Source organism: Eufriesea mexicana, unplaced genomic scaffold (assembly GCF_001483705.2).
Source record: "Eufriesea mexicana isolate 0111107269 unplaced genomic scaffold, ASM148370v2 scaffold2087, whole genome shotgun sequence".
In the NCBI taxonomy this organism is placed as follows: domain Eukaryota; kingdom Metazoa; phylum Arthropoda; class Insecta; order Hymenoptera; family Apidae; genus Eufriesea; species Eufriesea mexicana.
The window spans coordinates 423,986-449,577 of record NW_016910162.1 but is presented as its reverse complement, the minus strand read 5'-3'; the positions used below and the strand labels follow the sequence as shown (position 1 = coordinate 449,577).

Genomic DNA, 25,592 nt, shown 5'->3' with positions numbered 1-25,592 from the left:
CGTCGTCTTCGAATAACTTCAATTTAGAGGGTCGCGAAAACGACGTAACGCTATCGTGGAAGGCTCTTCCGGTGCTTCGTGCTATTCTTTCTCAGAGAAAAGAAAAGGTTCGTGAAAATCTTTTAGTTTCTACACAGAATTACAGAATATCGTTGGAGAGTTTATAAAATAGAGCACGTCGCAGGGTAACAATTATTTCACGCACGCTTTGCATCCTCGCGGAGAAACCACGTCCAACCATACGCGCAGGTGGCGCCATATGATTCCACGTGTTCCTACATTAAAATACCTTTCGAGAAAAATATTTGTAAATTTACGAAAATAATTGGAGATGGTTACTCTTCTAATGTATATATAGTGACTTTATCATCTCGAGATCAATATCCAGACCAAAAATTTTTTGCATCCAGGGCGGTGAAATAAGACGCTAAGTAACAAAGGAAATGCTGAATCTAAGGTTCGAATACTGAAAGTAACTTGCACTGCAATTCGAATTTTGAAGGCACACATATTTTCTGATCTGAACACGATCAAGGCATACTCGAGTCGTTTTGCGTGAAATGCAATAAAATTTGATCGAGATGCGTTCGAGGTGATGCTTCAGCACCGGCTGGCCTTATCCATGTCGCTAGTCGTGCAGATTCTTGCTAAGTAGCAAATTATTATGCGGCCCTGACAAATGCCTGATTAGCTCTTGTAAACTATCGAAACTTAACGAACAGAAGCAACAAGTAAAGGTATTGTCAGGGGCGGCTATAACGCCTCTGTGAACCGAACAAAGATGCTTCAACAGGTGAGCCTTTTGCTTAAACATAGCAACACAAAGTCTGCACGCGAACGGTTTTTCACCCGTATGCACTCTCAAATGCGTCTTCAAGTTCCAAGACATTCCGAACTGTTTGCCACAATAGCTGCACCGATATTCGCGAACGGGAGTAGACTTCGGCGGGTCATCCGTTGGCGGAGGTGGGGGCGCCCTTGCTTGTGGCAACGCCCAAGAACCCCAAGGTGGCTCCAAGCCTGCCGCCGATGCTGGATCTGCGCTTGGTGGTCTGTGTGACGCTCCTGGAGGTGTCACTGACCTGTCCTGCTGTAAAACACAATATACACATATTTAATCAATAATCAAATTTAATTATTACGTAAAAGGTGTTACATCTATGCTATCTAGTTTTTAAGTTACAAATAAATATTTATTTATAGTATCCCAGTAACCTATTATTGTTGTTATTAAAACCCAAATTTATTAAAACTCTTATTTATTATTATTGTATTGTCTATAAGCAGTTTCGATACTACAGTTAAGTAGGTAAGTAAATTAAAAGAGATAATTTTAATTAATAAACGAATATTTGATTTCACTTTGCTTTTAGTGACAAGCTTATATAATTATAGATCACGAATACCTTTCAGTGAACACTCATTCATATATCTTATATGGTATTTAATAACAACAGTTGTAATATTTTTGTAAATGTGACTTTAACGTTTACTAAAATTTTTAATTTTGCAATAATATAGTAGTAATTAATAGACTCTATTGTTATTACAATTTTATATATATTTTATAGAAACGCTTGGTGTATAATCTACACTTTTAAAAATTAAAAAGTTTCATTGTTATCTACCACCTATTTTATTTACTAATTTGACTAATTTCGTATCATTAGTTCATCTAATAATATTAATAAACCATTTTATTACAAATATATTTTCCTTGCATCAAATAAATTTATGTTGCTTATATTCGTTGAAACATTTTTACAATTTTAAGTGAAATTTTAATTCTATAACTTTGCACCAAGATTAAAGAAGTAATTCCTAATCTCGTTGTCCAATAATCACAAATAATTACAATAAATCAGTAGGTTACTTGCAAATAACAAGTATATAACAAATAGTATATAACGACTATGGCTATAATTACGTAAATTAGTTTTATGCATCGTGGGACGAGAGAAAATATTTATGTACCAGGTACGGAGGTGCCGAGACGCTGAGGGGATGTGGCGCTTGCAACCGCCTCGGCGTCTCAAATCCAGGATTAAATGGTACAAAGGCTGGATTCTGTGCAGGCGCATTGTGAAAGCCTGGCCTTCGTTTTCGATGAGGCGTTACGATGTACGCCTCCGCAGGTGGGATAGGTATTTCCTCGGGTTTTCGTTTTCCCGGTTCTAAGCCTAACGCGAGTCGAGCCGCTAATTGTCTCCTTCTCTCTTCCACCTCCTCCAGAGATTCTCGCCTCTCCAGTAACTGTTTTTCTGGCCTGAATAAAGGAAACACGATGTAATTCATAGAATAAATTACAAACCAGTTGGAACGGAACAAGGCATTCATCGACGTTCTTTACACGTTCCCAAATAAACTCTTACCTAGGTACGATATCGTGCGAACTTTCGCTAGTAGTGGAAGTTCCAGAATTTAAACTTAAGTTCACGGGATCGGAACTATCCCTCCTTCGAGGCGGTTCTATACTACTTTCTCTGTTCTCCGTAAGCAGCGCTTCGCCCTCGACGCCTTCGACGTCTACTTCTGGTTCTTCCTCGCAGCCTTCTGTCTTTATGAGTACCGAGCAACAGTCTGCGGGGTTATTGGACTGCCTGAAACGTCACGGTACATACAATGATACCTATTCCTTCGTGGCATATTATCTATAATTTTCAAATTATCCAGCACCGATATCACGTCCATTCATCTTGAGAAAGTGGCAGATAAAGGCGCAAAAGACGAATGACATTATACGAATCGATATCTCGCATCAGCCTCGCTCTTTACCAGGGTAAAGATCAGACGAAAGCAGGAATTAATCTTAATAGTTCTCTATCTGAGAAATTACAGTATCTATTTCGTTGATCGTATTGACATTTCACGAACACTTAGCACTATCCAATCCCTCAACCAACCTGCCATCATACTGCGACTCGTAGCTAGAACTTTCCTGGCCCTCCGAGGGCTGGGGGGTGGGTATCCTTTCGGGGTCGGAATTACTAGAAGTCTGAGGTTGATTAGGCTCGAACAGCTCTGACTTAATTTGGAGAAGCTCGAACAGTTCCCTAAGCGGTGTGAGCTCCGTCGACTAAAAGCAAATATCATTCTTCAATCATTCATCATCCAGAGACATGTCAGTGGGCCAACTGGATAAGATGTTTACCGGAATGAGAGCTTCTCCGTTATAGAGAAACTCCAGCAGATGGGTCAGCTGGGTTTTTCGAACCCCGGACAAGTGGACCACGTGGTCCAATGCAGGGTTGCGAAGGAGACTAGCCAAAAGGGGACTAGCTGCAGCCAAAACTACACGATGGGCCTTCACGACGGATCCATCGTCGCAAGCTAACGTCACGTCCACGTGACGGTCCCCGGTGTACCAGGCTCCGACCTCTGCGGCCAAGGTCGCTGGATGCTTCCCATAATGGAGTGTCAGGAGACCGTCAGTATACATCGTCTGTAAAAAGGTTCATCGATTATTACTTGTTATTCCTTGCTTTATTGCGTAATCATATTTACCCGTATAATTCATCGCGTATTATATCATCTCTACAGAAATATTAAGGATCAATGTACATTTATACCTTAGGAGCAAATTGCGAAGGAAACGTACACCGACTACGTAACAGGGAATTGATAAAGGTGACATCGTGTGTCGAACAAGCAGTACACTTTTCACTAAAATGATAATCTTAAAACCGAACTCTTTCCGCACAGATTTATCCTGTCCGTTCCCAGAAATATAAAAATAATTTCATTTTTGAACGAGAATAAGAAATTCACTTATAGCACATACATTTCGAGTTATAAATATTTTCGATTTATAACGAGAATTTAGCGAGAACGTTTCACCGAAGACATTGCTGAAAGCAATTCACGTCTGAATTATATTTATCTATATTAAACTGACATCTAAATTACACCTCTGCTGCTAGAACCTGTGAGAGAAACGTTCGTGCATCACAGCTCTTATCACATCTTTCTAGACGTACAATACGTAAACCTATTACAAAAATATAATATATATAATAAATAAATATAATATGTATGATATATTATTTATTTATAGTTTATATATTAATATTTATAATTTGTGATTAATAAATAATATATCGATATATTACAGGTACGATATATTATTGTCATATATATATATGATAGTATATATAGAGATAAAACAACTGTGATATACGGTAGGATAAATTACGGCGCAGAACGCAAACGGAGACTAGTTTCCGTGAAAATTCTTTCGTAAGAACGAAATGAGCGAAATACGTGTGACGTCCTTAACCTAATAATGTGGTCTCGTCGCTTCGCGTCATGCAAAGACAGCTTCGTTACACTAATTTCATCTTTCCGTGCCCCGCCTCTGTTGGAAACGGCGGAAGGCGGTGACGTGTCCTAAGATTATGTTTCTCACGTTTCTCTGACATTCGCTCAGCTTTCTGCTAAGGACTTGAATTGCGTCTAATGATAGCTCATCTGTGTAATTAAGTTCCAAAGCTATTTATTCCGTCGAATTCACTTTTCACGTGGATATTTCCAGCGAGAACGATTTCGATCTACGATTAACACGATACGGAAGAACAGCGTGTGCTTTGCTAAAACGAACGAGCTCAAGGTAATTGCTGAATTACATTGAATCCAGTTATTACACGGAAAAAATGAAACGATAAAATTTTATCTTTCTGGGAAGAGAAAACAACGTAGCGCACCAGCTGACGTAATTGTTCGACGGGTAACTGTGCATCGATAAACATAATAGAATTGCATCTCGGATGCAATAACGTAATTAAGTAGTTGCGATCCCGCTGATTAATGATCTCGACTCTCGAGAGGGGAAATCCTGCAGATCTTCGTGGCTCTTCGAGAAACTTCCTATTAAAGGAGCAACGCCGAACACCAGCCAACCAGCTCACAACGAAATGTTACCGTGACTCATGTAACTGCACTGCAATTTTATTCACGATTAGAAAATAACGCGGCAAGGTGGTTACCGAGAAAAATAAATTGCACGTTTATTCGGAGAGACGTAACGAAATTGCACGTGCTGTGTCATATTATTTATACACAGCAAATGTTACCGACGCGGCTCGCTTTTCGATAACTCCGCGATAATGCAACAGATGGCGGGGATGTAACGAACGGGCCACATTTCGTCCCGTTTCCACGCATTTGAATGAATTTGACATTTCGTCGCGCAAGAATCGAGCGACCGTTCGTTTCTCAAGGGGAGCTCCGGGAGAGAAAGTTTGATTTCACGTTATACTCTCAGCGAGCAGAAGTATAATTAATATTATGAAACCAATGCCGTAAACATCGACGCGTTCCGCAATGTCAAACGTGTCTCAGGCACAATGAGTTTCACGCTTAACATTCACGAACGCCAGCGAAACTTTTTTCTTTTTTCTCTCCTCGAGAGACGGTGCGCTCGGTCGAGAAAACCACGCGTGCTGTGTTTTGTTACTAACCTAAGCAAGCCGATGTGGATTATCGCCAAATATTTCGAAGCATTACCACAAAGCCGAGCAAGTTCCGTCATCTGTATTCCATTCGGGACAAAGAGACGTCAAACGAGGAGTAAGCTTGAACGAAGATCGGTCGGTTAAAAAGTGACCGTAAATCGATACTGCAAAACCATCTTCCCATGATACCGACATGATACAGGAGCTTGTCAAGCGGATACTCATCGACGTGACCTTCGATGAGTGATCCGATCGAATTGGAAAGGGAAGACCTTGGGTAAGAGTCACGAAGAGGGCGTGAATTCCGTCAATCCAAGAGATCGCGAATCGCATACGCTGCTTTCTTCGTTTCTTTCTTTCCCGATATCCCGAAGGCGTAGCAACGCCCTCTGCGTTTCGTTCGAACACGACGCCAACTGTGAACACCGTAAATTCCATGTCGTTAGAAATTTGCTAACTGTCAATAACATCGTTAAAGTAAACCTGGAACGATACCACTGGTGCCACCTACTGATCGTTTCTCTCGATGAAAACACAACAGCTGCGCGCGCCGAAAATCAGACAGCTATAACTGTACAGAGTGAAAAGGCGAATCGAAGAGAGTCCGAGAAAAGGAAAAAAGAAAAAAGGAGCACGGTCCTTGAGAGAGAGACATGGCACGACACGGTGAGCGTGTGCATTACTCGACCGCATACGTAATGTCTCCTCAAGCGGTTACTAAGAAAATCGCTGAATAAGGAAATGGTTGCTGGTGCGACTGCGTTGTTGTTGTTGCTGCTGTTAGCAAGCACGACTTGAAGTTCAGGGTCAATCGCTGGCCGACCGGCTGCATTACGTCCACGCTTACGCTTACGTTCGTCTTTCTTCTTCTATTTGGGCCTTGAAGACTTGCCGGGCGGGGTCTCGTGCCATTCGTGCTAAGTGGGGGCAAGGCCCCGTGCCGCTAGATGCAGAAACTCTGGCCCACTTGTTTCTTGGTGGGGAGAGCGCGATCCGACTTTGCCAGTTTTACTAGCCAGGATGCCTCACGCTCTTTGTAAGTGCTGCACTCTCTCCGACCGCGAATGGCCAACCAGTAACTCGCTGTATTTCGACGCATCGCGTCGGTAAGCGACTATCAGCTCCTACTTTGTCGTTCGCCGATAAACCGCAAAACCGTGCAACTTTCGCGCCACGCTTTTGGCGGTGGATCCGAATGTTTGCGTCCGACGAATTAGAACAGGCTTCTGACTCAAGTTTTCTTCTTAAAATTTCCCTGACTTTTACACGATCTTCACTTTGAAATTTTTCCACTCGCATACCATATATTACTGAGCGGATACGAACTTTTACATCCGCAAAGTTGATAAGGAAACTCTCCTTTATCTATGTCAATATCAGTATTGCACATTTTTTAACGTTTTTACAGTTCATGTACGACATAACCTCATCAACCATTAATCCGCACGTCGTAAAAGTTACCGTGTGAGCGATTAATCCACGGACGAAAGGAAACGTGAATATAACGCGTTACTTTCGCGAATCGCGAACAGTTCGTCTCGGAAATGAAACTCGTGGAACAGTAGCAATCAGTTATTCAACTTTCGTACTCACTATTAAACGCGTTGTCTCGTGCACGACATCGAGACGGGCCGAAACACGCTGGCATTTGTGGAAGAAAAAGGGAGACGATGCAGTGGGAACTGGTGCAACGAGTTCGTGAGGTTGAGCTAAGATAAGAATAAGAGGAGAAAGTTGCTGGAATTCGTAAATTTCGTTGCGCGAACTCTCCGTGAACGTCGCTCGCTTATCGCCACGGCATACTAATACGTTCACGCCGAGGCCGTGTGCGTGTGTATACTTTCGGTGCGTCGTTACACGGCGCACACGCGCATGCACATGCGCAAACGTTACACTCGCACACGTTCGACGCAACGATGCGCAGTGCCATACACACGCGAGCATTATAATCTTCTATCCGGATGGCGGACGTTACGATCTACCATTGAATCGAACAATGGCGAAACTGGGTTACGCAAATGTCGAGGCTGGAAATTAAAGCGCGAGACAGCGGGGGCCAAGAGAGGGAGGCTCGCAGTAGCGTTGGGCGATGAAAAAGATTCAACTCTCGTATGAAAAACCAAGGCCTTGATCGGAGAAAACGCTAGTCGATGCCACGAACGTTATTTCCCGCGCTTCGACACGCCTGGCGCGAACTGTCCGAGTGGTGGCGTATTTTTCAAGACGACGAAGAAATGCATGACAACGATAACGATGCGTGCTGCTCGGAATGGTTTACTTTTATCGGTTCACGTTTTACTTTCGTAACACGGATTAAATAACGAAGAAAGCGGGGTAAGTCCAGCCGACTAAAAGCCGTTTCACGCGAAAGTGAAACATAACCTTTACGCTTGTCAGAGAGTCGTGGAAGTAAATTGTGAAATTTCTTGCAGTTTAACGAGGCAAACGAGCGACCGACGTGGGCCAAAATTTCCTATCAATCGTCGGCTGAATCGCATTTCGAAAATAATGCAGCTCTTTGGTATTTATCGTAAAGAGAACAGATCGTGACGCTTTGGATTAAGGCGAGGCGGCTTAAACCGCGCGAACCAGCCAGCGCGGATTGAGCAACGCGCGGAGAACTCGTTACGAGACCTGTAATGGGGTCCAGGCGTTTCCGCTCCATTTTTTGTGGGCCCAATTACGTTTCGCCAGCCTCAATAGGCCATGTTTCGCGGTCTCATCGGGCCTCTCTCATGTACATGCACCATACACGCACACAACGGGTCCGAGAAGCATTCGTTTGGAACACCATAGAACTTTGCGGGGAGGCTATACGATGCCGCGTTACCACAAAATATCATGAACAAGAGAAGGAATTCCATCGAACACGTCACGGACGTTGATGGCCTTCTGACAAGAGCACGACGTCCGTTTAATGGCTGTTTTATAACTTTCAACCGACAGACAAGAAACTATAAAAATTATTTTTTATAAATTGCCGATAATAGTAACTTTAACCCCATGACAACTTTAACATTAACTTTGTATCAATTTATATTGTATCTTTTAAAATTCTACTACTTTCTACCCTTCCAGTAATTTGTATTAGAATTCTCAAATTCTATACGCGATTAGGACTGATGACAAAAGTTAGGTTAGGTCCAAGAAAATGTTGAAAATCCTTATGTATGCATCTTCGTTTTGGTACTCTGCAAGTTTGCAATTGATACAGTGTACTTATATTCCTAATCATTTTTGTTAGAATTCTTATATCGAAATTACCAGAGTGTATATTTGTGATAATTAAAATTAAAATCTTAAGAAATATCTATCGATAAGGAAAAATAAAATTATTTCCGTTTTGGCACTTTGTAATTTTGCAATTGATAAAATTATTCGAGTATATTCGAGGAAAATTCGAGGAATAGATTATCGATTGAATTATTACCAGATCGAAATACACGACTATATAGACTCTGGAGCCTAGACACTCGCTCGCTTGACACTCCAGTTGAAATCGAGCGTCATTCTCTCCGGTTGGAAATAGCTTCGTGGCTCGTTAATTCCGCATCGAGTAGACACCGTGTTTCGCGTTTTAGAAACGAAAATGCGTAATTCTAACCGAGGGCAGGGTTATGACACCCCGTGAAACCCGTGACTCACACCTTTCCCCGATTTCGAATCACTATTTTCCAACTGGTCTCTCACGCTCTCCCTCTTGCGCATCGCTCCGTCGACTGTGACGTACTCTCTCCGTTATTTTGTCTCTCTTCCTCCTTCTCTCTTCGTCGCTCGCTTGCTTTTCAGCCGGTCTTACGAAAATCTGCCTCGTTTGGGTAGAACAAGAAAACGCAAGGGTACAGTGAACGGAGAAAGATTTCGAAAACGAAATTGTGCAGAAAAATGTGCGGAGAGTGATACGTACGAATTTCACCGGGCAGATCGGTTCTACTCGAAATGTTGCAGAGCCGGTGGTCGGGGCTGCGTAGTTTCGGAATACTTTCACGCTCGGGAAGAACAATGATGCGGGGACACGTTTCTGGATCGTAGGTTCGATAAGAGCGTTGCGCCACAAAGCTGGTTATTATCCTATCCACTTGTTCGTGGAGGCTATTAAAAGGTAGAGAATCGGCCGGGCATTGGTAAACGCAATGACGGATCACTGGCGGATACGTAGCGAGCGCGTGTCAAAAATAACAACGATCAGGATAGCGCGGAGGACTCGTTTCGACGTAGGGGAACGACAGAATTCCCTCGGCCGATCGGCGGTCGTCGAGTCACCGGATACATTTCGTTCAAGGCCAGAAAGTAAAAAGCCTTTTCAGCTGCACTTACGTACCAACCTAGCCGACTCTAACTGGTACGTGGTCGCACACACTCTTACCAGGTATACGCGACGCGTGTACGTGACACACGTCCGATGGCCTTGTGTGTGTTCCGCGGCAAGGCGTCTCTCTCTCTTCTCTCTCCTCTCTCTCCTCTCTCGCCGCTCTCTCCCCGCCCCTCTCTCTCTCTGTCTCTCGTTCCCCGAAGCGAGTCCGCGAAGCGGCTAGTTACATGATCCATTCATTATATAAGAACAATCGCCTCCTCTAATAGACGCTCCATCATTGTAGATCTGAAGGGCATGTTTGTTACGCGCACGCGCCGTGCACTTCTTCGCTCTATGGGGCAATCGGGTGCAGCCGCGATTTCGCCACAGATTTTCCTAAAATTCCGATTATTTGCACACTGTCATCGGACGAAGGTCAACCGGGATTTCCTCCTCTCGTTTAGCCACCTAGCGTTTCCTCCATAGAAATGCCTATACTATCGCACACACGACCGTTTGGAAGAAACGATCAGCGTTCGGAGAATAAATCGAGTGAGAAACTACGCACTGAGCCGAATATGCGACTTTTTTGCGAAACGAATTAATCGGCATAGTAGTTTTTGCGGTAGCCAAGGTAGCGCGTATAGAAATCATAGAAGACTTTCGAACGTTTTTCTCGAGCAGTAGCTGATTGGTCTTTTGAGGAATTCGCGTGATAAACATGATGTCAGATGTAATATTGAGCGTCGGTCACTTTTAAGCAGTTGCATAACCAGAAGGACGTCCGAGCGTGGCGTACCGGAGCCGCAGGATCACGTGGAAACGCGGAAACACGTTGAAAGAGCAACTCCACGAGATCCGCGAGGGGGAGAAAAAGGAGATAAAGAAAGAAAGAAAAACGTTCTTGCATAGACTTTGGCAACGTTGCTCTCTCGATCCTCGACGCTCGTCCTTTCTCCCCTTACATCGACGAGAGAACACGACGACGACATGCACAGTGCGTGCACACTTACACCCTGCGCTCGTATGCAAGTAAACAGCTTCATGTGTATCGGCCTTTATGCCACAACACGCGCGTCTCCACGTTGCGTTCTCTTATGTAATAAACGATCGTTTCTCTCAAACGCACCGCGTTGTCTCCTCGTCTGCTATGCGATCCAAAAGGCATCTCTGCCCTCGGCGAGATAGCTACCGCGCATCCTAACCTAACCTTTCCAGAGCAAGGACCGGTGACCGAGTGAAAAACGACGTTTCCTAGACGGCCATCTTGGATAATTCGAAACCTTCGAGTGGATCGAGATTCTCCAATGGTCACCACAGGAATGACCCAAATCTCTCGAGTCGATAGATCGTCACCTAACCTAAAAGAACGGGTACGGACCGTGGATTTTTCGAGCTAGTAGGAACGAGAACGTAATACGCGTAATCTCGAGCGCATCGTGGCAGAAAATGAACATTTTTCTCGATTTCCTCGTGAGTTACGTGTAATCGGGAGAAACGTCGGAAAACGGAAGCAATGGTCGCGCAACGAGCGTCACGCATGCAAGAAGAGCAGTTAGCGAAGAGATTGAGGAAAACAGTGGATCGGATCGCGGCGTGGAGATTTCGATCCGTTCAATGTCAAAGCCTGGCATCATCGACTGCACCTTTTACTGCGCATCGGCAGATGCAGTGTGCACCGTGCTTCGTCGGAGCCTCTGCTCACGAGTTAGTCATCGGCTGGCGGAGATCCGATCGTGCATACAGCCGCGATTGAGGACTATTAAACGGATGACCTTTCACTACCTAGAAGATCTACATACACCTACGTACGGGAACATACTCGGCCGCGAGATGCCCGCGTGCATTAGTGTTACGCAATCACGATCGTTCTTCTCTCCCTCTTCCTCCCTTTTCCGCTAATTCTCTCCGCCTCTCCCTCTCCCCCTCCACCTAGCACGCACGCCGCTCCAGCGTTTCGGGATCCGAAGGGCAAGTCTGCCAGCGATCTGCCGCTTTGATCCGTTTATTCTTCTTTCGGCCAGAATTTCGCAATCCCGAGGATCGTGCGCTTCCGCTCTTACACGTTCTTCCCAATTTTAATCCATCACCTACGCTCTACAACGAACGTGAAAATATTTTAAAAATACGTTAGAATGCCAACGGGGGACTAGTCGAGTGTCAAAAGCGATACTTTGCACCTTTTTCCCGGTAAACACACGAAGAATTAAGGTAGACAGGTTTCGAGATGAGTCCCTAAATCGACGTAGACGATTTTCTGAAAGTTTTAAGATTACGCAGGAAATAATGCTTCCAGGATAAATTCGTGAAATAATTTTTGGAATTCGTTACCTGATTTCGACCGAATCTTGGAATAATCGAGGCGAGAGTGTCGACGAGTATAGTCGTCGAATATGAAAAATAAAATGTCACGATTATTAGCGGAGACGCAATTACGCCTTACTGTAAGATCGTATACATTAGTTGGAGTGGAATTTTACAAGAATGCATCGAAACGCATCGATACTCGTGTTATTCTTCCGCGAGGCGGCAAGCAACGAGCGAATGCTTTTATTCGGTTGCACTTACACTGGCTACCTTGTAATCGCCTTGCAGGCATATTTTAATAAAGCCAAGATCGCTGCTTTTGGCTCGGCCTTGCTGCCGCGTATAAATGAGTCAGGCGGAAACGAGAAACGTCGAGTGATGATGACCAACGTTTTGCGAGAAGTGGACTCCCTTGCTCTCTATGCATTTTCATATTTGTCTGAGGACGTGCTTTCTCGAAATAAACCAACCGCAACTGCAACGATCTGCCAACGTAGTCTCGATTGATACCTTCGAGATCCCGTGCTATACCGGGTGCTAAAAATATTTCCATTTAGTCACACCTTTCTTATGGTTATTCTTACGTAATATTCCAATTTTATAGGTTATGTACTTAGCCTTTGTTCCGTTATTACGCTGTGTTTATTTCACTCGGGGCCAATGGTAGGGATAAATGGTGTACATTTTCATGAAAGCGCGGCATACTAATAAACCAATTCCGCGGATGTGTTTGTCCGTCTATGCGTGGCGGCCGACGCTTTTTAAACCCGACGGGACTTTCATCGGCATAGCTAAGCCGGCCGATACAATTGCGACACGCTATAGCCTTGAATAATTATTCCCCGATGCCCTGTTACGATCGTGAATCGGAAATCGACGCACCGTGCCCCATCGCCGTTATCGTGGTTAGCGAGAAAAATTCGCGATGGCGACGATTAACGCGACCGAGAGAGAAGCGAACGATATTCAAAGCGGATAGGTGATCCAAACCATTGGCCGGTTATTCATTTGTTTATTCACGCTTGGTCAGTCGTGACGAGACTGTAGCCGCAGTTAACGATGACTTCCGACACGTTACGTCGACTTTTCAAAATGTTATGCAATCCCAGCGTTGCGGCCCGATCGTGTGCTACCTGTGAATCCTATTACAGGCGCCGCCGTTGCATCCATTTGCCTTCGATGTTTTCGTACCACTTCGAAATTCTGTGCAAACTCGACTCCCCGCCGGCCACTACAATATACGTATATATTAAACATCCGTCAAACGTATTTCCGCGAAACAGCGTTATTTTTCCCCTTATCGAGATCTCGTTTTTCATCCTTTTACTATCTACGTCGAACTTTGATACCGCTAATCATATTGAATTGCGCGCTATTTCTACGTAGCAGTTACCGTTACGCGTGATTCGCTGGACGTTGCAATCGTGCCGTCCGGAAATTTCGGCTCCTCGTTCGGGAATGTTCGGGACACGAGGCGTGGGGTAAAGGCGGGAAAGCCGGGAAGGTCGCGTTTCGTTTCGTTTGATTTCCGATCGAAAGGAATCGACCGATACTCCTTTCTCTCGAAATTTTAGCATAGTAGAGAACTATCCGGTGGAACAACACGATCTAGCGTCCACTAGAGCGGCATGTGCCGTGCTACACGATACTTTTATGCGCGTCCACACCGCGGACTGGACACTTACGTAATCGCAATGATCTCACACTGTGGGTGGGGACTTGTCGCTAACGCGTGTGCCTCTGAGGCTGTACTGGCCTGCCACCTGAACGTGTGTGCGCGCGCATACGCGTGCCCGCGCAGCAGAAGCGTACAGCGTGTCCGAAAAGTCTGCGCCATAGAAAGGCGTGCAGCATTGTTTCTACCAGAGGCGAGCCAGATGACCGGCTTTCTAGCCCCGAAAAGATACTCTTGAAAACGGAAGATAGGTCGCCTTGATATCTCGTTTATCTCGCAGCCGAAGTCGAGTAAGTCTTGTTGTGGCCCGATATCGCGCAACAGTAGCATTGTTCGTTCGATGTGAACGCCGCGAGGTTATTTCCTAAACGCTGCGCGCGCACAGGGGGCCATCTTAATTTTTCCGGGCCTCCTATCCAGGTCACCGCGTTCAGTCGATGGATATCGGGCCGTGTGTTATCGTTTACGATTATCTAATACGACACCTTGCAATTACTTTTTACTATGCTTCGCCACTGTCCCATCCGGCAACTCGCTCCGCAGAAAAATATACCCAGCAGTTTTGCGAAGCGATCGTTCTCATTCGTTTTGTTCGTTTTTCGCAGGTTGTCCCGAATCGAACGATCCACCGGATACGCTTTAAATAACCAGGAAATGTCGAACGCCTCGGAACAGGACGAAACAGGGCGAAATTCGGTATGTAGGTCGGCCGTTCCGCGACGCGACGTAACAAGCTCCGGGGATGATTAGCGTGTCACAAGAGGGAGACGACGATTGCGAGATCGTTTGAGAGTAACAATGGCGAAGGAGAAATTACGCTGTCGGCTGGGTGTACGCGAGCAGCGAGAGGCACGTAAGCGAGCATGTAAGTAAGAAAGTCTGTCTCTGAAAACAGGCGTCGCGGATGCGCGGGTGAAAACGCGCGAGTAACCCGGGAAATGAGAGAACAATAAACCGACAAACGAATTATTTTTCTTTTAGAAGCGGACTACGTGTAATAGCGGCTACAGCAAAATATTTCTAAATGCAGAGCATTTTTGAATACAGAAAAGGACATTAGATTCCAGCAAGAAGCACTCCAACCTTTTTTCCTCCTCCCTAATGTTTGCAATGACATATGATTGAGATGTGATCGAGCAGATGGTGGTATGATTGCTGATATTCATGTGAAATTAATTGAATTTCAAAGCGAATAACAGCGTTGGCTGTCGACTAAACTACATGTAATAAGAGCTAATGCTAGAGCGAAATGTTTTCAAACGAGGAGCGTTTCCGAATGCAGGGAAAACACAGATGTCAACAAAGAGAGTTATTTTCTCTTTTCCTTTTCGTAATCTTTGTAATACACGATCCAGAAGACCGAGAATGGTTAATATTCATGCGGAATTAGTTTGGAGAGAATGATAGTTTCAGCGCTGGAGTAAATTACACGTATCGTCGAACGAGTGGGTTAATTAAATACGTGTAATTTAAGGGATCACGTGAAAAATAAAAAATAGGATATCGACCGTGAGTAATAGCAACGACAGACGTTTGCACCTTGTATAGAATAAAATCACAACAATCGAGACAGTCATGGCCTTTAATGAGGCGTGCTATACCTTTCGACACAACGGCCAAACGGCAATTGAAGTACCGATTGCAACAAGAACTTATTATTGCAAAACAAAAATGCGGTTGTGCTAAAAGGCAGAAAAGTTCTCCGGTAGGCGGGCGTGGAACGTTCGAACGCCGTCCGATAATTCTTATCGACGCCGCAATTTGCAACAGTGTTCGAAAAATAGTGCAACGTCGGTGTACGCGAGCATTGATACCCGTGTTATAATTTCTGAAAACTTTCCTTTCGCGGCGTAGCAATCCGTTTGGAATTGCAAGCAGTGTCTATGGAATTAATGCACGTATGCAGGTATCGGAAATAATATTCCCCCGACGTTACGTATACTATTTATTGATAATTTATTTCGCCAACCCCGTTTCTATATTTGTCCAGCTAGCAATAACAGGTTCTAACAGTACATTCGACAATGGTTACGTGTCTCGTATTACCGTTAACGTTTTCGGAAACTCTTTCTGTCCTCAAAATTGGGACACTTTCACTATCGTATGAAAGACTCGGCACTTCGACCGGCCATATTTCATCCAGGTTACAAAGAAAGTCAGCGACGTTTGTCAGCAGGTCACTACTTTAAATTACACTGCTCTTCGTTTTGCATACCTTTGTTACAGCATACGTTACGTACGGTTCAACGTCCATTCGACGTATTGAAAGGAACGATCGTCTCGTTTTCCTATAAACACGCGAATCCGCGACGTTACGACTCTCGTGTTTCTCCACACTCGACTGTATATTAAACTGTGTAGCAAGCCGTGTATATAAAATGTCTTCGATTCGATAAAACGTCGACGAATCGCGAGAAACAATACGCTTTCTCTCAAGAGGACGCCAGTTTACTTTACAGACATAACCTAACCTAACCTAACCGTCGACGAAACAGCGCGTTGTCAAGAAGCGATGTTTGTCCGTGCATTAAATTAATCTTCGCCGATTCAAGGCCAGCTCGGGTAGCGAAACAATTCTTTCGTTACACACTTCATACATTTTCTTTCCCTTTTTTTTTTTTTCGCCTTTTTTCCTACGGCACACGTAGAGAGCAAGTAGGTAGCAAAAGAGCAAGTTGAGCGAGCAAGCAAGCGAGAAACAGGCAAGTCCCGAAGGGGCCTCGAGTATACGCGATAGATGAAAGTGAAAGGGAAGGTAGAAAGGGTTGGCGGACGTATATACTCGTGGCCGCTGTTACTCGCCATATACTCGGCCGCGGGGGCCCAGAGCGCAAGATTTACAATCGCCACGAGCCAGAACGGGCCAGAAACCAAGGAAAATACCACGAGGCAGTCGCGAGAGTACCTGCGTGAACGAGCAAATCACCGCGCCAACTATGATAACATACGCCTGTCCTAAATTACCAAACCAGTTATCTCCAAAATTAGACTGAAATGCAATTTTCTAATTCTCAATTTCTTTCTATACCTTTCCTTTTCTTTCTTTTCTTCTAGGGGAAAAAGACGCATCGTACCATCATTAGGTAAAGAGGTTATGAAATATATTCGAACGCGAGAAACACTCGAAAGATGAAAACTAGGCGTTTAGAAAAACTGTATTCCAACTATCGAAAAATTGATAAGTTATGTATATTCCATTTTGTTCTCTCAACAGCTTCGTTCCTCTTGAATGGAAGCGGCCTGTTCTGCAAGTAGGCGAGTATATGCGTTCGTAATTGACTTTTCAGTCGAGCAGAGATTGTTATGTTTTCTCGACGACTGCGTGGGTGAAAACGCTCTCTGCACGATTCTGACAAACTTTACGATAATTTTCTGTTACACCGTTATGGATCACGATAGAAATTATAGATAGCCGCACGATCATCCTATCCCACCGAAGGGAAATAACATTTCCACGTGTAGGCGGCCCAAGAATTCGAGTTTCAATCCCGCGTTGCACTCTGTTTTAGCTTCCTCTAAAATTTCAAATAGTTTACGATTTATGTAATTCACGTTACCGACGGAGCACGCGATGAAACGTTTCCTACATGGTAGAAAATCGTGGCTCCTAGGTTCCTGCGATATACTGGTCGCTAAAAAATGTGAATGGTGTTTCATTGAAAGATAATCCAACGAATATTTCACAATCAAACGTACGTGACACCTCGACCGAATTCTTCGTTCCCTCTTAAAAGTCAAGTATTCAAGGTTGCGACATATACCGGTGAAATACTTTCGCGTAGAAATATCAATTAGATCGAAGAAGCTTATTTCTCTACGTACGAAATATTTTCGTGTATGTATGTATCTATATATTTGTCGAACTTGGTCCGTCTGGTAGTTCCATCTGACGTCGGCCGTGGAAGGGACTAGCAACCATTGAGAAGATCGAGACACAACGAATAACCGTGTTCCGCGCGATCGACAGAAATTTCAACGCGCGATGTAATCGTATCTGCCAATTCGGCGAAACTCGGCTCGAGTGAAAGTGCACGCTGCGAGTGAAACATTTTCGCCTAACGTCTTAAAGCCATTAAAATCGCGCGGCCGAGTTTTATCGTGGGACGACGTCCGATTTTTATTTTACTCGGAAAACAACAATCGCGTTTTAACCGTGCTACTTGCTTGCCACGCTTATGTAATCGCCATCTATTGCCGCGAACTCGAAACACCACCGATGAATTTTAACCAGTTTTAAAGTCCGTACATCTCGTTCGATGATAGTGTCGCTCGGACATTTATACCTGTCAGACGATTAATTATTATTACTTTCTGCAATGTTTGCTCCGTGTCTGTCAATTAAGAGAAATCACTGGTAATTTGTTTTCCTTTTCCCGTGTCAACAGCTTTCAACGATTCGATAACAATTGCCGTACGGTGACCAATCTGCCACTGATGTAAATACGATCGTGGTTTTGATAACCTCAATCTTCGAGTTCGTTCGTGAAATTTGCTGAATTGAACGGAACGCCCAGAATCTTTGCGAAAGTATTGTTATTTTAATTATTATTAGTAATTATACAACATTTTCACTAAAAAATCTTCTTTCTTTCATATTCGTTCGTATCGCGAGTATTTTGACGTAAATCAATTTACGATCAATAGCATTTCGTTTATGATGAAATTAACGTATTACACTATGCAACCTCGAAATATTATTTCCAGTCAAATTATTATTATTTTATTAATACCGATGTATTATGAAATTATTATTCTTTAAATAATAGGTTAAATATAGGTTTAAATAATTTTGTACCCCAAATATTTTCTAACCTCGAATATTCTATTTATAGGAGAATTGATGCAGCGGAATCTTCGACCCCGAAATATTTTCTTCGCAGAAAAATGGATGTATTGGGATTTTTGAACACCCTATCCCAAATATCTTCCAACTACTTTACTTGTATCAAGATTGATGTAAGAAAATCTTGCCAGATGTGTATCGAGCAAGACTATTTCATTTGTAGGTCTAGCAAATATTTTCCTACTACTAATGCGTTGTTTATAACAAAGTTAATACACGAAAATCTGCAATTCTTCAGGTATTTCTCAATCACGATCACTACCAGCGACAAATACGAAAATTAAGCAACAGAACTACGGAAAAGGGTTAAGGACGAGCGAAGAACTAGCAGTTAGGCAAAACCTGGCTTAGATAGCAAAGCCATAAGAAACGACAATCGGACGCGGGCAATGTCCATGACCAATGGTGCACCAAGGGCCGATTATCAAGATGCAAAAGCAGAAACGGTGGCTGAAGAACGAGACTAAGAACTTCCTCTCTCTCGCGGCGCGAATCGCACGCGCGGATTCCCACGGTACGAGATAAGACCGGCAGAGATAAAGAGAAGCACGAGGGAGAGAGGATAAGAGAGAGAAAGAAGGAGAGAGAGAGAGAGAGAGAGAGAGAGAGAGAGAGAGAGAGAGAGAGAGTGATAGAGCAGGGAGAGATGTGAAGGGGAAACCGGGTAAAAAGAGGAGGAAAAAAGGAAAGAGAAAGAATAGCGGAGAGAGGACAGGGGAAAGGGGGAAGAGGGAGAGAGAGAAAACGGCGAGGACGATGTGGGAAAAGAGGAAGCTAATCAGAAGCGGAAGTACGCTCTGGCGAGGCCCGAGGCCTTGAGAAGCATAGTCAGCCGCGCAGCTTTTAGCTCTCTTAATTGCAACTTCATTTAACGTGCCCTACACATCGAAACGTTCGACCAATCCGAGGCCTCTGCGCCGCGAGTCCGCGTCTTAATAACCGTCTTATCGTCGACGAAGAAACGTCTGAGAAGGAAGCAACCGCAGGCGGACCGTGGAAGGTGAAAATGTTCGAGACACGCCGGCGAAACCACGTAGAAAATCCAACATTCTTTCAAACCAATTCCAACCCGATCGCGCACACCGCGGAATCCTTCATTCGTCAACCTTTTCTCTCCTTCTCGAACAATACGCTTTTCATCTGAAGAATGTAATTCGAAAAGCCAGGTAGACCGATGTAGACTGTTGCGATACGATGAATCCATTTTTGGGTTTACAGCTGACACGTATATCTGTCTTCGTTTTAGGTTACGTTGGCGAGCTCGCGAATGCTCCTCGAAAGAGACACATCGTGGTTAGATCGCAAGACTATTCGTAGGTAATATGTTTATGCATCCATGTTTCGCCGGATGTTATTATTGCCACAGCGTATCTCCGTAACGTTTAGCGCGCGGAAAAAATGCAATCGAGTTAAATATACACCCGGTATGTATCATACAGCGCTTGTTCGTGATTATAGTTATCTCGCGGCACCTATATTAGTTACAATCGGCCCGCGATAATCGAGTTTTTCCTATCAGCTGCGAACATTTCTATAGCGCGATAATGCTACGCGTTGCAATTCCATTACGACTGTGACCGTCCGAACCAATTCCATCTCATCCATGACCGTGAAATTCATTTCCAGTATCACGGCAACGAGAAAACGTTCGCTAAACACACGCACGGAAAAGAAGACGTGGAAGGAAAATGGAAGAACCGGGATCCAAGAGGAGAAGGGGACCGGTGGAAATAACGCGATAGGAAATGCGCCATCTACCTAGCGATCGCGATTAAACGAGGAAACGTAAATTCTTCTTGCGTAAGACCAGTCCGGAACACGATTCACGATCGATTTGGCCCGTTGTCTGTCCGATCATCGGAAGTGATCGATATCGAACAGACGTAAGAGGTATGCGACATTGTTTCCGAGCAGAGATATCGTAACCCATCGAACGACCGATACTCATTACCAGCTTCTCGTTAATTAATCGTTCCCGAGACGCGATTGCCTCTTATAATGAATCAACCGGTAATCAATGACCACGTAACACAGATAAAAGTGATCGGGATACTATTTGCTCGCCATTTGGAAACAGGTGGTTGAAAAGTGCGCGACAGATATTTAAATTGCCTCTGGTTCAAGCGTAAATGTTAACTATCATTAAACGCTCGTTTACTCGTTCGTTCGATGGTTTATTCGCAAATATGCCAGTTACACCCGCGAACACGTGGTTATCTCGATACGTATGAGAATATTTTCTTTTCGAACCGATCTGGCTAATCAAATTATCTTAACGGAGCCTAACTCGTCTTTGGCTAACTCCTCTAATCTAGCGAGCTATCGTGTATCGCGTGGTAAAATATTTGGTAGTTTGCGTTGTACACAGAAATACACAGGATTTTACCGGCGAGAACGTTTCGAATACCGGCGAGTCACGCAATCGCGGGAATTATTTGTCCAGAAAATGAAACGTGAAAGTAAAGATTCCATATTTTGCTTCTTCGGCCGGGGTGTTTAAACGGGAATATCGTGTAATAAATCGGGAAGAAAATGGCATTCCACGAAAGGGGCAAATTGTCCACTACTCCGAGAGGAAATTCTTCTAGACCAGTGGTCCGTTTTAACGGCGACAGAAATTTGTTGTTTATCGCCAGCTCGGGAAAAGAAGGCTCGCTGGGCGTCGTGTGGAAAGAAAAGAAAAGAGAGGAAGAAAAATTGGGAAAAAGGAAAGAGACAACGTTAGCCCGGAATTTCGACTGGTTCACCTTTCAAACTTGACCGTAATTTCTGTTTGCATCGGAACATTTGCGTGGATGCAAGTTCTATATGCACTGACTATGCGAGAGCGCAACATAAATATATCCGGCAGATAATGGCCACATGAATACGAAATGGCGAACGTAAAGACGCCTTTCGACGAGCTCGACCTTGACTCGAGATCGCTTTTTCTTTACGATCCGTCATCGCGAGCCATTGATGACCACATAGAACTCGCGAGTCCCTCCTCCATCTTTTTCCTTTTCCCCTTTTTTGCTCTTTCTTTTTCTTAAAAACAGTTGCGCAACGTTCATACGCGGCCATGGAACACCTGAACTTGAATTACACGTTCAGAAGAAGCCTCCTTACGTCGTTACGCTGAACGAGTGAACAGGTCTATTTGAAAGTTTCCCGAAGATTACCAAGATATTAACGAAGGACAACAATGGCCAATAAACAGCAAGGACAACGGGGACCGCGACGACTACGGGTGAAATTGTTATTTCCTTCTTGCACCAGATGCCTAAGAAGCTTACTCGCGTTCCGAGACCACGTACACCCGACGAAATTCTCATCGGGAACGAAAACAAGCCGCGAAACCAGGCTCTTCGATGGAAATAGGAATTACCTTCGCGGAGTCAATAGTCGCGGTAATTTGTTCTACAACGCACTCGATCATATTTTCTCATTGTCAGTGCGGTCCGTTGCCAATCCATCTACCTGTCTCTAGGTGCGTTAGAACTCGCGATCGTTTTTGCGTCCAATTACGTCGCTACTTTAATTTACACAGCCCGTTGTATCGAATCGCACGGAATGCTGGTTCACTGCTCCGGTAATTTCCTCATTATCGTTCGCAGTTTCACCGTTTCGTCGATACACCGAAGTGCCGTGTCAAGTGACGCGGCGGAGACTAAAAAGTCGAGAAAGCCTGGCGAGTCTCGTCGAATCTCGTTTTCAGCTACGTTTTCGCCGCTTCGCGTGCTAGTAATTGCGCACACGGGCTCGTGCCACGAATCCTCGTCGTTCTCAGCGAGTTTTATGTAAATATTATCAGGCCACATCGTCTCGTTCGCGCCTATCGCCAGGCCAGATTCATTCTCGTGCAACCGTGATAATTAGATCGAAATTAGGGAGAAATTCATGCGTAGTAACGAAGTAACGAAACCTATAGTACCTATACACCCGCATAGGCGTTAATCGTTGGCGAATCGTAAGGGAGATGAAAATGGGGCTAGTTATAGGCCTACATAGATGTCTCTGCGCTCAGTGTTCTCACCTTGTCGTTTTAATCGTCCGTACTTTATCCAATATCGATGGTATCCAAAGAAAGCGGGCCGGCGAACAGCGCTGTATCCCTTAAGACTCTCTCGAAGAGTCACGAAGCATCTCCACGAGCCGACGACCCGAAATCCCGTGATAGCGGCGGCGAGGACGACGGTACAGACACGTGACATACATTGATATACCGGAGCATGTATCACCACCGGCACGAGAAACAGATCGCAGCACGTCGTACTAGAGGAACGCAGACGGAACGGTGGAACATTAACCAAATCAGGGTTGCAATATCGAAGCTCTGGCACTGAATCACTTCACACCGAGGAGCACGTCCACACAGTCACGAAGCGTGAAAGATGGTATCGCGGAGGATCGATTCTCGTTGATCGTGGATCGGTTGGCCGGCGAGTGGTAGTCTTCGTGGTAGGAAGAAATTGGAAAGCGAGCGATAATCGAGAACCCGGCTCTCAAGGGCCAACACAGTCGGTCTGCTGGTTTCACACGTGTGTCGCAGGCTATCAGGCGCGTGATCTCATCCGAAGGGCGTGATTTGGTAACGCGATTGCTCGCGCGACACCCTGGCAAACGGGGGATTAACCGACGACGAAGGCGACGACGACGACGACGGCGCCGACGACGACGACGACGACGGCGACGACGACGACGACGACGACAACGACGTGGAGAACTTTTTTCCAACGGGGTCTGCTCCGTTGGCTGCCCAGGGTCAACCGGCTGGCTCCGAGCGCGGCACTTTTACCCGTTGGGTACTCTCAAGGACTCGGAGGTGGCTCCTATTCCTTTCTCTTATCCTTTCGCGCGCGCGCCTTTTTTATCCCGCTAACCTTTTTAAGCGCACTTTTAATTCCGCTCGGCCGCGTGTCTCCGTGCAGCGTTCACGAGCTCTGCGAGATCTTATTGTAAAAGAGCGACGCAACGTCGCGCGAGATCGCCGGGGGATGCGTTTTATCGATGAGAGGAACGAGTGGCACTCGCGAGGGTGGCAGATTAGAAATGTACGCGGTCTCGTTGGGGCTGAGAAAGATAACAAGTGGATTCAGCCACCGCATCCGGATCGTCTTTCAAACTTGTCCTCCGCTACTGGCGCGTCCTCGGCAGAGGCTTCTCCGTCCTTTATCCTCTTTCTCCGGGCGTCTTTGCCAGACGACTTCTTCTTTCACGACTCGTCGTCGTCGTCCACCCTCGGGACGATCCAGAACTCGTGCTCGAACACCGTATCTCCACTGCGTATCGTTGCCGTACAATTTCCTGCGGCGGATCACCGCGCTCTTTCTCTCTCCTTCTTCTGCTTCTCTTCTTCTTCCTCTCTGCCTCTCCCTTTCTCTGTCTCCTTTCTCTTCTGGTTTTGTAATCCGTTTTACGAAACTTCTGTAGCGTGCGGCGATCAAGAGAGACGGGGCCTGGAATTCTACCACGAAATCCGCCCAGAGGATCCTGCTGCCGTCCTCCTCGTCCCGGAAGCGGGTTACCGGTGGGATACCAGCGACGACCTTGAACACTCGCGTTTCGTAGCGCACGAGACGAGAACCGGGCATACGCGAACGATCGTCGTTACGATCGTTTCCATCGCTTTCCTCGTGGTCCACGACGATTCGAACGGGCCTCGGGAACGATCGCGATCGAACGCGCGCGTCCACCGTATGCGCGCTCTTTCACCTGTTTTCGTCGCCAGAGACCCAGGCTGGCGCGCCAGCAGTCGTCCAATCGGATATTAGCCACGGATTTCGCCAGGCAACGGACTAGAAATTGTTGTTACACAATTCTACACTTCGCTTTTCTTCTTTCCCGTTTCCCGTTTCGTCCCGTTCCGTTTCGTTCCGTTCCGTGCGTTCCGCCGTTCGGCTTCCCGACAATCACCGGGTTCCTTCCGCGGCAATGGTGGCGGCGATCGGCTCTCGCTTAGGAGACACGTCCGAGAGAAACACAGCTCCGAAGGTGGGACCAAATCCGAAAGCCAGCGAGAGAAAGACAGAGAGAGAGAGGCAGAGATATTCGGCTATGCCCAGCCTACGAGACAGGATCGGATTTTAGCGCGCTCCGCACGCGCTCCCGCGAGCCCAACTCGGCGGTTTCAACTTTTACTTTCAGCTCTTACACAACGCAGCCCGCTCTTGCTTCGTACGTAAGCGGCAACCGAGCACACCGAGTCTCGCTCTTTGCTTCGAAGCTGCTTCTTCTTCTTCTTCTTCTTTTTCTTCTTCTTCTTCCTCTTCTTCTCCTTCTTCTTCTTCTTCTTCTTCTTCTTCTTCTTTATCCTCCTTCTTTCTCCTTTCTCTTCCTTTCTCTCGATTCCTTTCACGGTTTCGCAATTTTACTTAACCTCGACGATCCCTCTCTCTCTATATATATATATATCTATCTACACGTATGTGTATGTATATATATACATATACATATATATGTATACATGTATATATATCTATATGCATGTATATGTGTCGGCCTTCGTGTACCTCTGATTTTCAAAAATGGGATATCGGGACTACGATGGTTTAAATCGGCATCCTTGTGGAATCTCGGAAAGCTCGTTCGATATGCAGCCGGGCTTTGTCTAAAGAGCACGTGCGTCGACGAAAGCACGTGCGGATGAGCACGTGTCCGGTGTTTTCGTTCGGCAAGAACGCGCACTGGGATCGCGCTGATAACAGCGCCGCTGTGCCAGCCGTATCGGGATACCGCGATGGCGAAGTGGCGGAAAATTCACGGGACGCGCGACGTCCGATCGAGGCGACACACTCCCATGGATACCCGGAAGACAGAGGCAACCAGAGGCCACGTGGCCTGCCGACGAAAGACTCGCGGCGAACAGGCACGACGACGACCACGAACGCGACCACGACCACGACAACGGTTACGACGGGAGTCGGCGGAGGCGAGGAAGACGAAGACGAGGGCGAACGGACGAGGACGACGATCACCACTAGGACGGGCACGAGGACGACAGAGGCTACGTTGACAACTTTTGTAGTCGGCTTTCACGAAATT

At 45.5% G+C, this 25,592-nt stretch overlaps 2 protein-coding genes across 4 annotated transcripts; one reads left to right on the top strand and one right to left on the bottom strand.

Moving 5' to 3' along the window:
• Positions 1-412: 412 nt before the first annotated feature.
• ken (zinc finger and BTB domain-containing ken and barbie protein) lies at positions 413-24,796 on the bottom strand. 3 transcript variants are annotated; one of them, XM_017902973.1, is made up of 6 exons: positions 22,585-24,796; positions 3,152-3,442; positions 2,904-3,076; positions 2,373-2,600; positions 1,975-2,266; positions 413-1,090 (listed from the first exon to the last, which is right to left on the bottom strand). In XM_017902973.1, the coding sequence occupies exons 2-6, from the start codon at positions 3,437-3,439 to the stop codon at positions 629-631; spliced, it is 1,443 nt and encodes a 480-aa protein (XP_017758462.1). In that variant the 5' UTR covers positions 3,440-3,442; positions 22,585-24,796; the 3' UTR covers positions 413-628. The 3 variants fall into 3 exon arrangements, with proteins under 3 accessions (XP_017758462.1, XP_017758464.1, XP_017758463.1); XM_017902975.1 differs by having other exon boundaries at positions 413-1,087; XM_017902974.1 differs by lacking the exon at positions 22,585-24,796 and adding an exon at positions 5,457-5,520.
• On the top strand, positions 18,028-19,083 carry LOC108549552 (uncharacterized). Its single transcript, XM_017902976.1, has 3 exons — positions 18,028-18,080; positions 18,559-18,728; positions 18,808-19,083. The coding sequence occupies exons 1-3, from the start codon at positions 18,043-18,045 to the stop codon at positions 18,918-18,920; spliced, it is 321 nt and encodes a 106-aa protein (XP_017758465.1). The 5' UTR covers positions 18,028-18,042; the 3' UTR covers positions 18,921-19,083.
• Positions 24,797-25,592: the final 796 nt, after the last annotated feature.

What these genes read in the sequence shown, in the direction of transcription:
- ken (XM_017902973.1), bottom strand. Translation starts at nt 3,439, where the DNA reads ATGTATACTGACGGTCTCCTGACACTCCATTATGGGAAGCATCCAGCG. An exon ending in GAGTCGCAGTATGATGGCAG is followed by an intron (nt 2,601 to 2,903) that starts GTTGGTTGAGGG and finishes GTGACGTTTCAG; the next exon opens with GCAGTCCAATAACCCCGCAG. An exon ending in TCGCACGATATCGTACCTAG is followed by an intron (nt 2,267 to 2,372) that starts GTAAGAGTTTAT and finishes TCCTTTATTCAG; the next exon opens with GCCAGAAAAACAGTTACTGG.
- LOC108549552 (XM_017902976.1), top strand. Translation starts at nt 18,043, where the DNA reads ATGTTTGCTCCGTGTCTGTCAATTAAGAGAAATCACTG. An exon ending in TCAATTAAGAGAAATCACTG is followed by an intron (nt 18,081 to 18,558) that starts GTAATTTGTTTT and finishes TTCTATTTATAG; the next exon opens with GAGAATTGATGCAGCGGAAT. An exon ending in CGAGCAAGACTATTTCATTT is followed by an intron (nt 18,729 to 18,807) that starts GTAGGTCTAGCA and finishes GCAATTCTTCAG; the next exon opens with GTATTTCTCAATCACGATCA.